General features: G+C 51.7%; 1 protein-coding gene across 3 annotated transcripts in view; it reads left to right on the forward strand.

The window, feature by feature from the left end:
- The window catches only part of LOC147114226 (E3 ubiquitin/ISG15 ligase TRIM25-like), a 65486-nt gene that overhangs the window by 13497 nt on the left and 36925 nt on the right, over positions 1 to 15064 (forward strand). For all 3 annotated transcript variants that reach the window (XM_085995900.1, XM_085995902.1, XM_085995901.1), the window contains exon 2: positions 11622 to 11717. In XM_085995900.1, the coding sequence (XP_085852026.1) occupies positions 11622 to 11717 (96 nt within the window). The remainder of the gene's footprint in view (positions 1 to 11621; positions 11718 to 15064) is intronic.

Genomic DNA, 15064 nt, shown 5'->3' on the forward strand with positions numbered 1-15064 from the left:
TCCGTGTGTGAACCGCCCCGTGTTGACCATGGCCGGGTCTCATTGCTGGTATAACTCGTGACGACACAGTGCCAGTCGCCCGAGAGGCTTCTCGATTCACCGAGGGGCACGACGCTGCCCAACACGCCAGCGAGCAATAAGGTCATGGGTCAACTGCGGGAATATATCCGAAAGAGGGAATATATGCTCTTGGTGAATATCTGACATCAGTGATTGTTTAGGTTGCAAGTGTAAAATATCTATAATCATTGACTAAATCAGGGCTTCAATCTCACTAAATGATCTAATTTAAAGAATAATGGGGAACAATTGGGTCGCGCCCCCTTTGGAGCATTAACTTCGCCGGGTTGCTGCTTTTAGCCCCTCAAAAAAGTTATTGTCCTCTTGCCGGAGATTGAATGGTAACAGCCCCCAGCAGGAGGTGGGGCTACTGGAAGCGCTACCCCTCCCTCTGGGGGGGCTCCCATTCAGTATCGCGGCACCATGTGTAACAGCGCCATGTGTGTCGGCCCAGAGCGAGGCGGTACTGCAGGCCTCACTCCCCTGTTTAAAGGGAGGGGCCTAGCGCAGCGCACCGGGGCCCTGCTGGACCACCGGGGAGCGGGGTGTCGGCAAAAGAGCCCGGCACTCAAGAGGAGTGCCGGGCTGACCGATCGCGGCCGGCACCCCGCAGGAGGAGGCGAGAGGGAGCAGGTGCTGGCAGGCAGCCCAAAATAATTGTCCGCCCGGCACCTGCCCTTTAATTTGAGCCGCCCCGGGCCACACACACGGCACCCTGACCCTGTCGGACAATCTCTTCAACTGAGACAAACCCTGAAAACTACCTGCGAGAGACTCGCTCCGCCTCATCTCCCGAGGTTTCTCTCTCTCTCTTGGAGCTGGCGAGCAGCCAGCAACATGCGAGAGACTCGAGCTTCTCTCTCTCTCTCTCTCTCTGTGTTGGAGCTGGCGGCTCACAGACTGGTTTGAAATTAACCCTTTCAATCCCACACACACATGTACATTGGGAATTTCCAACTCCAAGTCCTTCTCTTGGTGTTTTTAATGGTTCTCACCTATTTTTTTTATTTTTTTACTTCATTGATGGGATGTGGGCGTCGCTGGCTGGCTAGGCCTGCATTTAGTGCCCATCCCTAATTGCCCTTGAGAAGATGGTGGTGAGCCGCCTTCTCGAACCGCTGCAGTCCATATGGTGTAGGTACACCCACAATGCTGTTAGGAAGGGAGTTCCAGGATTTTGGCCCAGCGACAGTGAAGGAACGGCGATACAGGTCCAAGTCAGGATGGTGTGTGGCTTGGAGGGGAACTTGTAGGTGGTGATGTTCCCATGCGTCTGCTGCCCTTGTCCTTCTAAGTGGTAGAGGTCGCGGGTTTGGAAGGTGCTGTTGAAGGAGCTTTGGCGAGTTGCTGCAGTGCATCTTGTAGATGGTACACACTGCAGCCACAGTGCGCCGGTGGTGGAGGGAGTGAACGTTGAAGGTGGTGGATGGAGTGCCAATCAAGCGGGCTGCTTTATCCTGAATGGTGTCGAGCTTCTTGAGTGTTGTTGGAGCTGCACTCATCCAGGCAAGTGGAGAGTATTCCATCACACTCCTGACTTGTGCCTTGTAGATGGTGGAAAGGCTTTGGGGAGTCAGGAGGTGAGACACTCGCCGCAGAATTCCCAGCCTCTGGCCTGCTCTTGTAGCCACAGTATTTATATAGCTGGTCCAGTTCAGTTTCTGATCAATGGTAACCCCCAGGATGTTGATAGTGGGGGATTCAGCGATGGTAATGCCATTGAATGTCAAGGGGAGATGGTTAGAGTCTCGCTTGTTGGAGATGGTCATTGCCTGGCACTTGTGTGGTGCGAATGTTAGTTGCCACTTGTCAGCCCAAATCTGAATGTTGTCCAGGTCTTGCTGCATATGGACACGGACTGCGTCAGTATCTGACGAGTCTCGAATGGTGCTGAACAGTGTGCAATCATCAGCGAACATCCCCACTTCTGACCTTATGATGGAGGGAAGGTCATTGATGAAACAGCTGAAGATGGTTGGGCCTAGGACACTGCCCTGAGGAACCCCTGCAGTGATGTCATGTGATTGAGATGAATGACCTCCAACAACCACAGCCAACTTCCTTTGTGCTAGGTATGATTCCAACCAATGGAGAGTTTTCCCCTTGATTCCCATTGACTTCAGTTTTGCTAGGGCTCCTTGATGCCACACTCGATCAAATGCTACCTTGATGTCAAAGGCATTCACTCTCACTCTTGAGTTCAGCTCTTTTGTCCATGTTTGGACCAAGGCTGTAATGAGGTCACGAGCTGAGTGGCCCTGGCGGAACCCAAACTGGGCGTCAGTTAGCAGGTTATTGCTGAGTAAGTGCCGCTTGATAGCACTGTCGATGACACCTTCCATCACTTTGCTGATGATTGAGAGTAGACTGATGGGACGGTAATTGGCCGGGTCGGATTTGTCCTGCTTTTTATAGACAGGACATACTTGGGCAATTTTCCACATTGCCGGGTAGATGCCAGTGTTGTAGCTGTACTGGAACAGCTTGGCTAGAGGCGCAGCTAGTTCTGGAGCACAAGTCTTCAGTACTATTGCCAGAATGTTGTCAGGGCCCATAGCCTTTGCAGTATCCAGTGTCTTCAGCCGTTTCTTGACATCACGTGGAGTGAATTGAATGGGCTGAAGACTGGCATCTGTGATGCTGGGGACCTCAGGAGGAGGCCGAGATGGATCATCCACTCGGCACTTCTGGCTGAAGATAGTTGCAAATGCTTCAGCCTTGTCTTTTGCACTCACGTGCTGGGCTCCACCATCATTGAGGATGGGGATATTTTTGGAGCTTCCTCCTCCTGTTAGCTGTTTAATTGTCCACCACCACTCACGACTGGATGTGGCAGGAATGCAGAGCTTTGATTTGATCCGATGGTTGTGAGATCGCTTAGCTCTGTCTATCGCATGTTGCTTCCGTTGTTTGGCATGCAAGTAGTCCTGTGTTGTAGCCTCACCAGGTTGACACCTCATTTTTCGGTATGCCTGGTGCTGTTCCCGGCATGCCCTCCTGCACTCTTCGTTAAACCTCAGGTAGGGAGGGTTCAGGATGTTCCAACTCCCCTCATCCTTTAATCAAAGCAGATAATTCCAAGCTCTGGGTTTTCTGTGACAGTCTCTTAATTAACCATTTGAACCAACACACTGAATCAATTAGAATGATGAGGACAATTATCTGGGCTGTGACAAAACTCACTGATATTATTCTAGCCCCTGGGTGCTGAGCTGTGTTGTTAACCATCTCCCACCATGCAACATTCCCAAGGGTAGACGTCTCCTTTTCGGACGTTGGGATGTTTTACTGCGTTAAAGGCGCTTTATAAATGCAAGTTGTTGTTGTTGGGTTTTCCCTCTCTCCAGATTATCTGATCAGAAGATCGGGGGTTGTCTGGAGGTCTTTGCTTATCTCCCCCGTGTGGTCCCAATGTCTCTGGTAGCGGCCAGGCTATCTAATACCCTTTTCTCATTGTTCAGTATAGATGGCGACACAAACATCTCCAAGAGAAAGCTATCAATTAACGATTCTCACCTGCACTTTCCTGACTTTCACTATAATGTACTCGTGGGTGCCCTCACACATCTTTCAATCACCTGGGGCAATGCCCCTCGACCCCATTTGGTGAGGCACTTTCTCTGCTTCCATCACATCCCTTCAATCACTGCCTCTCACACCATTTCACTCATCCTATTAATTACCATTTCATCTCATTCCTGAGCCCTGGAGGAATTTTACTGTCCAATACAATATTATCATCAACCCATAAAACACAGAGTAAACGTTCCCAACTTGGGCCAAGTCATCAACACATTTTTGTTTATTATATCATTTCAAAATTATCCCAAATCCAGAGAGCAGTATTGTGGGACTGGCAGGACTTGTCAATGTAATCCAATCTGGCCAATAACCGCCCCATCAGTCTACTCTCAATCATCAGCAAAGTGATGGATGGTGTCATCGACAGTGCTATCAAGCGGCCCTTACTCACCAATAACCTGCTCACTGATGCCCAGTTTGGGTTCTGCCAAGACCACTCAGCTCCTGACCTCATTACAGCTTTGGTCCAAACATGGACAAAGGTGCTGAATTCCAGAGGTGAGGTGAGAGTGACTGCCCTTGACATCAAGGCAGCATTTGACCAAGTGTGGCATGAAGGAGCCCTAGTAAAACTGAAGTCAATGGGAATCAGGGGGAAAACTGTCCACTGGCTGGAGTCATACCTAGCACAAAGGAAGATGGTTGTGGTGATTGAAGGTCAATCATCACAGGCCCAGGATATCGCTGCAGGAGTTCTTCAGGGCAGTGTCCAAGGCCCAACCATCTTCAGCTGCTTCATCTATGACCTTCCCTCCAACATAAGGTCAGAAATGGGGATGTTCACTGATGACTGCACAGTGTTCAGTGCCATTCACAACTCCTCAGATAATGAAGCAGTCCATGCCCGCATGCAACAAGACCTGGACGACGTTCAGGCTTTGGCTGATAAGTGGCAGGTAACATTCGTGCCACACAAGAGCCAGGCAATGACTATCTCCAACAAGCGAGAGTCTAACCACCGCCCCTTGACATTCAATAGCATTACCATCGCCGAATCCCCCACCATCAACATCCTGGGCACAACATTGACCAGAAACTTAACTGGACCAGTCACATAAATACTGTGGCAACAAGAGCAGGTCAGAGGCTAGGTATTCTGTGGCGAGTGTCTCACCTCCTGACTCCCAAAAGACTTTCCACCATCTACAAGGCAAAAGTAAGGAATGTGATGGAATACTCTCCACTTGCCTGGATGAGCGCAGCTCCAACAACACTCACGAAGCTCGACACCATCCAGGACAAAGCAGCCTTCTTGTTTGGCACCCCATCAACCACCTTAAACATTCACTCCCTCCACCACCGGCGTACCGTGGCTGCAGTGTGTACCATCTACAAGATGCACTGCAGCAACTCGCCAAGGCTTCTTCGGCAGCACCTCCCAAACCCGCAACCTCTTCCACCTAGAAGGTCAAGGGCAGGTTTGTTTGAGGGTTCGGGGGAAGCTCTCCTGCTCCTCCAGGCCCACACGCAGTGCTGGAAAAACACTTGCCTGCTGGATCTGGCAGCTCCCACCTCCCTTCAGCTGTGGGGATTCCCGAGCCCCGGGATAGACGGCCCGCAGCCGTTAAATCCAATCGCTGCCAAAATCTGAGGCACGGAGCCTCATTTAAATATTATAATTACCGGCCCGCCTCTCCTGAGCGGGTTACTCGGCCCAGACCCAACCCGCCGCCGTTAAACCGGAAGGAGGCACCTTCCCCGCTTCTTGTCTCCACCACCAACAGTCTCCTGAAACCCCTCTCCTCTGCCCCACCTCCCTCACCTCCAACAACAAGTGCCAGAAGCTCAGGGACTTCTTTCTCAGCAAGATTGAGGCCATCGTTCAGCTCCCTCTGCCGCTTCCCTCCTTTCTTCAAGTGCAACAAACCAAACCATCCCCAAGTTTGCCCTTGCTCTAGCCCTGAACTCACATCTCTCCATAATTTCTCTCCTATCTCCCCTCATGCCCTTTCCATGCTCATCTTGTCCATGAGACCCACCTTCTGCTTGCTGGAACCTCTTCCCACTAAACTACAGACCACCCAACCTCCCTTCCTGGCCCCCATGCTCACTGATAGTGTAAATGGCTCTCTCTCCTCAGGTACTCTTCCGCTCCCTTTCAAATCTGTCATCATCGCCCCACTCCTCAAAAAAACTCACCTTGACCCCTTGGTCCTTGCAAACTACCGCCCCATCATAACCTCCCTTTCCTCTCCAAAGTATTTGTATGTGTTGTTGCCTCCCAAATCTGTGCCTCTCTTTCCAGCAACTCCATGTTTGAACCTCTCCAATCAGGTTTCTGCCTCTGCCGCAGTATTTAAACAGCCCAACTAAAAATTCCCAAATGACATCCTGTGTGACGATGACCCTGATGCACTATCCCTCCTCATCCTTCTCGACCTGTCTGCAGCCTTTGACACTGATGCGCTATCAACAACACCAAAGACTACGAGATGGACTTATATGAAGTAGGCTTTTATTGACTAAGAACTAGAGCATGCCTCTGCTAGTGAATCCATCCTAAGAGCTCCCGGGGGAAGGGTTGTGAGTCACCTTTATACCCGGGCTTAGGGGTGGAGCCAGGGGCTGAGACATGCCTGGACTTGTACAGAGTTAACAGTGGTTTACCACACAGACATGTACAGGGTTAACAGTGGTTTACCACATTCACCCCTCGTTTAAAAAGAGTCCGGCGGGGTGAAGTGTTTCAAAGGTTCGTATACGAAAGTCTCTCCGGGGGTCTTATCTGCCGTAATGATCTTTGTGGTGCCGGTTGCAGCGGTTCTTTGCCCGCGGCCGCTTCTCGCGTGGGACGGAGCACTGGCGTGTCGTCCTCTCGGGGTAGGGATGGCACCGGCATGTCGTCAGTTCGTGGTAGACACCCCGGTGGTGCGTCGTGGGTAGTGGTGGTGGGTGGAGGTAGTGGATGGTGATCGATGGTGTTTCGGGTGGTACCTGAGGGTGCGAGGTCTCGAATTGAGACTGTGTCCTCCCGCCCGTCAGGATATGCCACGTAGGCGTACTGTGGGTTGGCGTGGAGGAGGTGAACCTTTTTGACCAGGGGGTCCGTCTTATGGCTCCTCACGTGTTTCCTGAGCAGGACGGGTCCCGGAGACGTCAGCCATGGTGGTAGTGATGTCCCCGAGGTGGATTTCCTGGGGAAGACGAACATCTTCTCGTGAGGGGTGGCGTTTGTGGCAGTACAGAGCAGTGATCGTATGGAGTGGAGCGCATCGGGGAGGACATCTTGCCAGCGGGAGATTGGGAGGCCCTTGGATTTTAGGGCGAGCATGGCGGTCTTCCACACCGTTGCATTCTCCCTCTCTACCTGTCCGTTACCCCGGGGGTTGTAGCTGGTAGTCCTGCTCGTGGCTATGCCCTTCTCGAGCAGGTACTGGCGCAGCTCGTCGCTCATGAACGACGAGCCCCTGTTGCTGTGGATGTAATTGGGGAAGCCAAATATGGCGAACAGGTCGTGGAGGCACCTGATGACTGTGGCGCTGGTCATGTCCGGGCAGGGGATGGCGAAGGGGAAACGGGAGTACTCGTCAATAATATTGAGGAAGTACGTGTTGCGGTCAGAGGAGGGAAGGGGCCCCTTGAAATCGACGCTGAGACGTTCGAAGGGGCGGGTGGCTTTAATCAGGTGTGCCCTGTCTGGCCTATAAAAATGCGGTTTGCATTCGGCGCAGATCTGGCAGTTCCTGGTCATGGTCCTGACCTCCTCGATGGAGTAAGGCAGGTTGCGAGCTTTAATAAAGTGGAAGAACCTGGTGACCCCCGGGTGGCAGAGATCATTGTGGAGGGTCCGTAGCCTATCGACTTGTGCGTTGGCACATGTCCCACGGGATAGGGCATCTGGGGGCTCATTAAGCTTCCCGGGCCAGTATAAGATATCGTAGTTGTAGGTGGATAACTCGATCCTCCACCACAATATCTTATCATTTTTGATTTTCCCCCTTTGTCTGTTGTTAAACATAAATGCTACTGACCATTGGTCAGTGAGCAGGGTGAAACGTTTACCGGCCAGGTAATGCCTCCAGTGCCGTACAGCCTCCACTATCGCCTGGGCCTCCTTCTCGACTGAGGAGTGTCGAATTTCGGGGCCCTGGAGGGTCCGTGAAAAGAAGGCCACGGGTCTCCCCGCCTGGTTAAGGGTTGCGGCTAGGGCGAAGTCGGATGCATCGCTCTCCACTTGGAAAGGGATGGACTCATCCACTGCGTGCATTGTGGCCTTCGCAATGTCCTCTTTTATGAGGGTGAAGGCCGCACGGGCCTCTGCCGTCAGGGGGAAGGAGGTTGACTTGATGAGGGGCCGGGCTTTGTCCGCATAGTTGGGCACCCACTGGGCGTAGTAAGAGAAGAACCCTAGGCATCTCTTCAGGGCTTTTAGGCAGTGGGGGGGGGGGTAGTTCCAGGAGGGGGGCGCATTCGGTCGGGGCCGGGGCCGATGACTCCGTTTTCCACCACGCAGCCAAGAATAGCGAGGCGCGCGGAACATACATTTTTTTCTGTTGTATGTCAGATTCAGCCATTGGGCCGTACGAAGGAATTTTTCTAGGTTGGCGTCGTGGTCCTGCCGGTCATGGCTGCAGATGGTGACGTTGTCTAGATAGGGGAAGGTGGCCTGCAGCGCGTTCTGGTCAACCATCCGGTCCATCTCCCTTTGGAAGACCGAGACCCCGTTGGTGACGCCGAAGGGGACTCGGAGGAAGTGGTAGAGGCGACCGTCAGCCTCGAAGGCCGTGTACTGGCGGTCCTCAGGCCTGATGGGGAGCTGGTGGTATGCCGACTTCAGATCAATCGTCGAGAATACCCGGTATTGTGCTATCTGGTTGACCATGTCAGATATGCGGGGAAGTGGGTATGCGTCTAATTGCATGTATCGATTGATCGTCTGGCTGTAATCAATAACGAGGCGCTGTTTTTCGCCGGTCTTTACTACCACCACTTGGGCTCGCCATGGGCTGGTGCTGCCCTCGATAATCCCTTCCCTCAGGAGTCTTTCTACTTCTGATTTAATAAAGCTCCTATCCCCGGCACTGTACCGCCTGCTTTTAGTAGCAATTGGCTTGCAGTCTTTGGCGAGGTTAGCGAACAACGGGGGGGGGGTTTGACCTTCAGGGTGGACAGGCTGCATACTTTGCGCGGCGCCGTGTTTAAATTCTGCTGGCTGCAGACTGTAAGTGGGGGCAGGGGCCCGCCATATGCCATCGTGACGCTCTCCAGATGGCACTGGAAGTCTAATCCTAGCAGTACGGGAGCGTAGAGCTGTGGCAGGACGAGGAATTTAAACTCTCTGTACTCCACACCGTTCACTGTCAGAGTCGCTACACAGTAGCCGCCGACGTCCGCCGTATGGGACTTTGAGGCCATAAAGACCTGGTGGCGTGTGCGCATAACCGATAGGGAGTAGCGTCACACCGTGTTGGGGTGGATGAAGCTCTCCGTGCTTCCGCAGTCGAAAAGGCAATTTGTGGCATGGCCATTTACCTTTACGTTCATCATGGACCTGGCTAGTTGATGGGGCCTAGATTGGTCCAGGGTGATGGAGGCCATCGTCGAGGTCGGTGGGTCGCTGTAGTATTCGCCCGCGCCGAGGGCCTGGTCCCGAAATGGTGTCCAAGATGGCGGCTCCCCCTCGTCTGGTGGTGCCCAAAATGGCGGCCCGCACGGCTCACACGTGGTTGGTGGGGTCCAAAATGGCGGCCTGTATGGTTAACACGCGGCGCTGCTAGAATTGGGGGTCGATTTCGCCCTGTACACTCTCGCGTAGTGGCCTTTCTTGCCGCATTTGGAGCAGGTCGCGTCCTTTGCTGGGCATTGCTGTCTGGGGTGCTTGGCCTGGCCGCAGAAGTAGCATTTCTGGCCTCTGGTCATTGCCGCTGTAGTTGGGCTGCTGGCGGCTTGTGGCCTTACTGGGTCCCAAGATGGCTGCTCCCGTGGCATCCACGTGGCCATCCGGTCAGGGGGGTAGGCGTCCATGTTCTGGAGGGCCACGTCTAACGAGTTAGCGAGGGCCACCGTCTTCTGCAGGTCGAGCCCCCTCTGTTCCAGCAGCCTCTGCCGAGTATAGTTGGACCTGATGCCGGCTACGTAGTCGTCTCGGATCAGGTCTTCCGTGCATTCCTTGGCCGTCACCGCTTTGCAATTACAGTCCCGGCCGAGGACTCTCAGTGCCAGTAAATATTCGGCGCCCGATTCCCCGGGCCGCTGTTTTCGGGTAGCCAGGAGGTGTCTGGCGTAGACCTCGTTAACAGGCCTCACGTATTGTTCCTTTAGCGTCGCGATGGCGGCCGCGTAAGTAGTGGCGTCTCGGATGATCGAGTAGACTCGGTGGCTCACCCATGAGTTCAAGACAAGCCGTTTCGCGTCATCTGTAGTGACGGTAGTGCTGGAGGCCTCCAGGAAGGCTTCGAAACAGCTCAGCCAGTGTTCAAAGTTATTGGCTGCATCTGCTGCTTGAGGATCCAGGTCTAAACGTTCCGGCTTCAAGATTTGCTCCATGTCAAAAATTAGTCAATAAAATTGATGCGCTATCAACAACACCAAAGACTACGAGATGGACTTATATGAAGTTGGCTTTTATTGACTAAGAACTAGAGCATGCCTCTGCTAGTGAATCCATCCTAAGAGCTCCCGGGGGAAGGGTGGTGAGTCACCTTTATACCCGGGCTTAGGGGTGGAGCCAGGGGCTGAGACATGCCTGGACTTGTACAGAGTTAACAGTGGTTTACCACACAGACATGTACAGGGTTAACAGTGGTTTACCACAGACACAGTGTCACACCATCCTCCTCCAACGCCTGTCCTCTGTTGTCCAGCTGGGTGGGACTGCCCTCACCTGGTTCCACTCTTACCTATCCAGTCATAGCCACAGAATCTCCTACAATGGCTTCTCCTCCCGCTCCCGCACCGTTACCTCTGGAGTCCCCCATGGATCTATCCTTGACCCCCTCCTATTTCTCATCTACATGCTGCCCCTCGGCGACATCATCTAAAAGTCACAACGTCAGGTTCCACATGTACACTGACGACTCCCAGCTCTACCTCACCACCACCTTTATCGACCCCTCCACTATCTTTGATTTGTCACGCTGCTTCTCCGACATCCAGTACTGGATGAGCAGAAATTCCTCCAACTAAATATTGGCAAGATCGAAGCAATTGTCTTCGGTCCCGGCCACAAACTCTGTTCTCTAGCCATCCATTCCATCCCCCTCCCTGGCCACTGTCTCAGCCTGAACCAGACTTATCGCAATCTTGGTGGCCGATTTGACCCTGAGCTTAGCTTCCGACCCGATTCTCAGCTTCACGAGGACGTCCTACTTCCACCTCTGTAATATCGCCCGTCTCCGCCCCGCCTCAGCCCATCAGCTACTGACACCCTCATTCAGGTTTTTGTTACCTCCAGACTTGACTATTCCAAAGCTCTCTGACCGGCCTCCTACCTTGCACCCTCCATAAACTAAAGCTCATCTGAAACTCTGCTGCCCGTATCCTAGCTCGCACCAAGTCCCGTTCTCCCATCAGCCCTGTGCTCACTGACCTGCATTAGCTCCTGGTCCGGCAACACCCTGATTTCAAAATGTTCACCCTTGTGTTCAAATCCCTCCGTGGCCTCACCCGCCCCCATCTCCGTAATCTCCTCCAGCCAATCCCACTCCGAAAACTCGATGTTCCTCCAATTCTGGCCTCTTCTACATCCCCAACTTCCTTTGCCCCACCATTGGCAGCCCCGCCTTCATCAGTCTAGGCCTTGAGCTCTGGAATTTCCTCCCCAACCCTCTTCGCCTCTCCCTCTCCTCCTTTAAGACGTTCCTCTAAACCTCCCTCTTTAACCAAGCATTTTCTCACCTGTCCTAATGTCTCCTCCTTTGGCTCAGTGTCAATTTTTGTCAGATTTCGCTCCTGTGAAGCACCTTGGGATGTTTTACTACGTTAAAATTGCGATATAAATGCAGGTTGTTAATTTAAACACTTTCCAATGAACTTTACAGGAAGAATTGGAGAGAGAAATCGAGAAGCTTCGGCGAGTCCAGCAGAATTGTTCCAGCAAAGAGCGAGACTTGGGGAGATCAGAAGCTGAAATAAAGGTAGGGAAAAGTGGAACTGGATTTCGAAAGGGTTTCTCTCCCCACTGAGTCAATGAGCACATCAGAAACAGGCCTTCCAAACCAGGCTGGTTCTGTTGGGCTGAGTCCCAACCAGGAATGGTAGCGTAGTGGTAATGTCACTGGGCTAGCAATCCAAAGACCTGGACTAATGATCCAGGGAAGTGAGTTCAAATCCTACCATGGCAGCTGGGGAATTTAAATTCCGTTAATTTAAAAAAAAACATCTGGTTCACTAATGTCCTTTAGGGAAGGAAATCTGTCGTCCTTACCTGCTCTGGCCTATATGTGACTCTGAAGTTGCTGCAAGTGGAGAATGCCGTCATTATTCTTTAAAGGCTTCTGCTCACAGTCACAGGGGCCTCGCAGTCAAGTATCTTTGGGAGAGGGAATGGTGGAAGCGAAGAAGAGAAGATGTGCGCAGAGCGGGGAGGAGGAGGGCAATGAGGGTTCTCAACAGGAGGCCTTACCCACCTAGGGTCTTCCCAGAGCACTTCTCTTATGTCCATTTAAGTGAGGAGCAGTGTATTAGGAGGCTACACTTCACAAAGGAGGTGGTCACAGAACTCTGCCAGACCTGCAGCCTGAGAGCAGGGTGAACACGGCTCTCCCAGTGACAGTCAAGGTCACCGTTGTAAGGGGTCGTTTTAACGAGCTTGTGGTGTGTGAGATCGGTTTTTGATTTCACACTGCTCGTGAGCGGTTCCGAAGCGCTCCCCCCTCACCGGTTCTAGACACTGGGCTTATTGCCAGACCACCTTGATGTGTTGGCCCAACTTGTGACTCGGAAGACAAATGGATCAGGTGAGACAAGGTAAGTTTTAAATCAAAGGTATCTTTATTTTTAAGGAGAATAAAACATAGAGAAAGAAGAAACAATGCAGACAAAAATCATGAACACGCCTCTCAATGGGAACTAAAATTTAACACACAAGAGTTACTTTGACTATCATAATACATCAATTCTAGATCAGCGATATAATAAAACGGGGGTGGAGAAAGCGCACGGCACAACGAAGGATGAATAACACTCCCGAATTACAAAGCCCTTAATATTAAAAACCCTCCCGTCTCTACAGTATACCTCAACTAGATCAGCTAGGTGGAGTTGGGCCTTTATGCTCACCAGGGTTTTAAAAAACTGTCCTTGACCTTGGTGCTCCTGTATCGTCCGGGATCTCCAATCTTCCTTATGGGACCGGCTCCTGAACCTGCTCTCCTGCTCGAACTTGTAGGCCCTCCGTGCTCCTCGAACCGTAATCGAACCTCTCCACTCGCTCTGCCCTTTTTCCTCGTGTTTCTTCCACACAGCAGTCCTTGTCTCTTTTCCCCCAACAGTTATACTGTTTTCTTGCTCTTATCTTGGCGCCAAATCAGGGGTTTTCTTTTGTTAAAGTAATGGGCAGGCTGCTTTGACAAAAGCGGGTACTTTATTTTAATGTCTTGTAAATGAACCTAATGGAATCTGTCCTGTGTCCCTCTGAGTTTGGTACAGATAATAGGTTTTGTCTGTGCTCTGCGATTTCAGAGATGGGTTTGCATTTTGCTAGCAATTAACACACCTTGAGGTGTAAATACTTTTGTTTTGACTTCGTTACTACTGTAACCATTTTACCATATCAATTGCAGTCAGTTCTGGAATCTTCTAATTGGTGGCGACTCAGGTTTCTTTAAGATACTGCAGTGGTATGTCCTCCTGAAATGAGTCATGTGATCTGCCAACTCCATCTTGTGTTCATAAAATGTGGCCATTTCAGGGGTTTTACAATGTAGAATGTATTTTCCTGGATTTTTGCGAATCCTACACCGTGGCCCTCAATTTCTTTGCCAGCGGATCCTTCCCGTCTGCAGCAGGAGACATAGATAACATCTCACTGCTCACCGTCCATCTCTGAATCCGGGAGGTCACTGAGGCTCTCTACACCAGGAGAAGAGACTACGTTGTCCTCTCACTGAGCAGAGAGAAGGACGAGGACTCATGTGGCTTTGCCAGGATAGGGGCTTTCCCATGGTGCAGGGCGCCATCGACTGCCCCCACGTGGCTTTGCAAGCGCCATATAACAATCCTGAAATCTTCCATAACTGCAAAGCCTACATAGGAGCAGGAGTAGGCCATTCGGTCCTCCAAGCCTGCTCCGCCATTCAATATGATTATGGCTGATCCTCTATCTCAGTACCATATTCCCGCTCTCTCCCCACAATCCTTGATGCATTTTGTGTCTAGAAATCTGTCTATCTCCTTCTTAAATATATTCAGTGACTTGGCCTCCACAGCCTTCTGTGGTAAAGAATTCCACAGGTTCACCACCCTCTGAGTGAAGAAATTTCTCCTCATCTCAGTCCTAAATGTCCTACCTCCAGCCTTCTAGCCGTTCTTTTGGCCAAGTCCACTTCCATTCTTCCCCGTGAGGGCCTGTTTACTTCGTGCAATGTATTCCATTGTGGCATTCATGGACTGTTCCACCGCCACCCTAGCGGCCCTTGCTGGTGTATCATCCACACTCAACTCGTCATCCCACCATGAGCTGAAGACCAGGCCGGCGAGGGTTCTGCCTGGGAGATGGAAATCACCCAAGGTGAGTCTGAAACTTGAAGGCAAAACGTATGATTATTTGCACAAACCAATCCTCCGTAGAGGTAGTTCTTCTCATCGCTCAGAGAACACCACTGAGTTGGAGATGCCTGAATCGCCCTAAAGGCACCTTCCAGAGGCTCTACCATCACCACCACTGCTGAGTCCTCATCTATCGGTTTCAGGGTGTTACAGGTACATATGATGTAGTGCTCTGACTCATTTGTAAGGTGTTTTGTTTCCTCGTCCTTAAAAGGATTCTTTGACTCTGGGTTTTACAGGAACAAAATCGTAGATGACACAAAGGTTTAGGTTCAACCCAAAACTGTTAGTTTATTAAAAGCAACAAAACACAGACAAAATCCTGTTGCAATTTGGCTGAAACGTACAATCACCCATCCGGCCAGTCGTTACCGTTGTGTATTGTAGGCCTGGATCGGAGATGACCTGTCCCCGTCCTCCATTATCTGACTGCAGCTGCCTACACAGCGCAAACCCCTTGTAGAGTCAACTGATATTTACAACCACCCAGCCGGCTGTTCGTGGCCGACGTCGATTGCAGGCTGGGAGCTGGAGATGACCGTCTTCCCTTCCTTCTTACACCTGGCATTTGCTGTAGTCAAAGCTAGCTTCCGAGAGAGAGAGCTTCCGAGAGCTTCTGAGCGAAAGAGAGAGAGAGCTGTGTGTGGTTCCTTCTTACAGTTCTTCCGTCCCGCCTTTTCGAGTCTGGGCCTTCCCCCAACAATCCACACCCAGT

This window comes from Somniosus microcephalus, chromosome 8 (genome assembly GCF_052327205.1).
Source record: "Somniosus microcephalus isolate GS21.2 chromosome 8, FLI_Smic_1.0, whole genome shotgun sequence".
Lineage (NCBI taxonomy): Eukaryota > Metazoa > Chordata > Chondrichthyes > Squaliformes > Somniosidae > Somniosus > Somniosus microcephalus.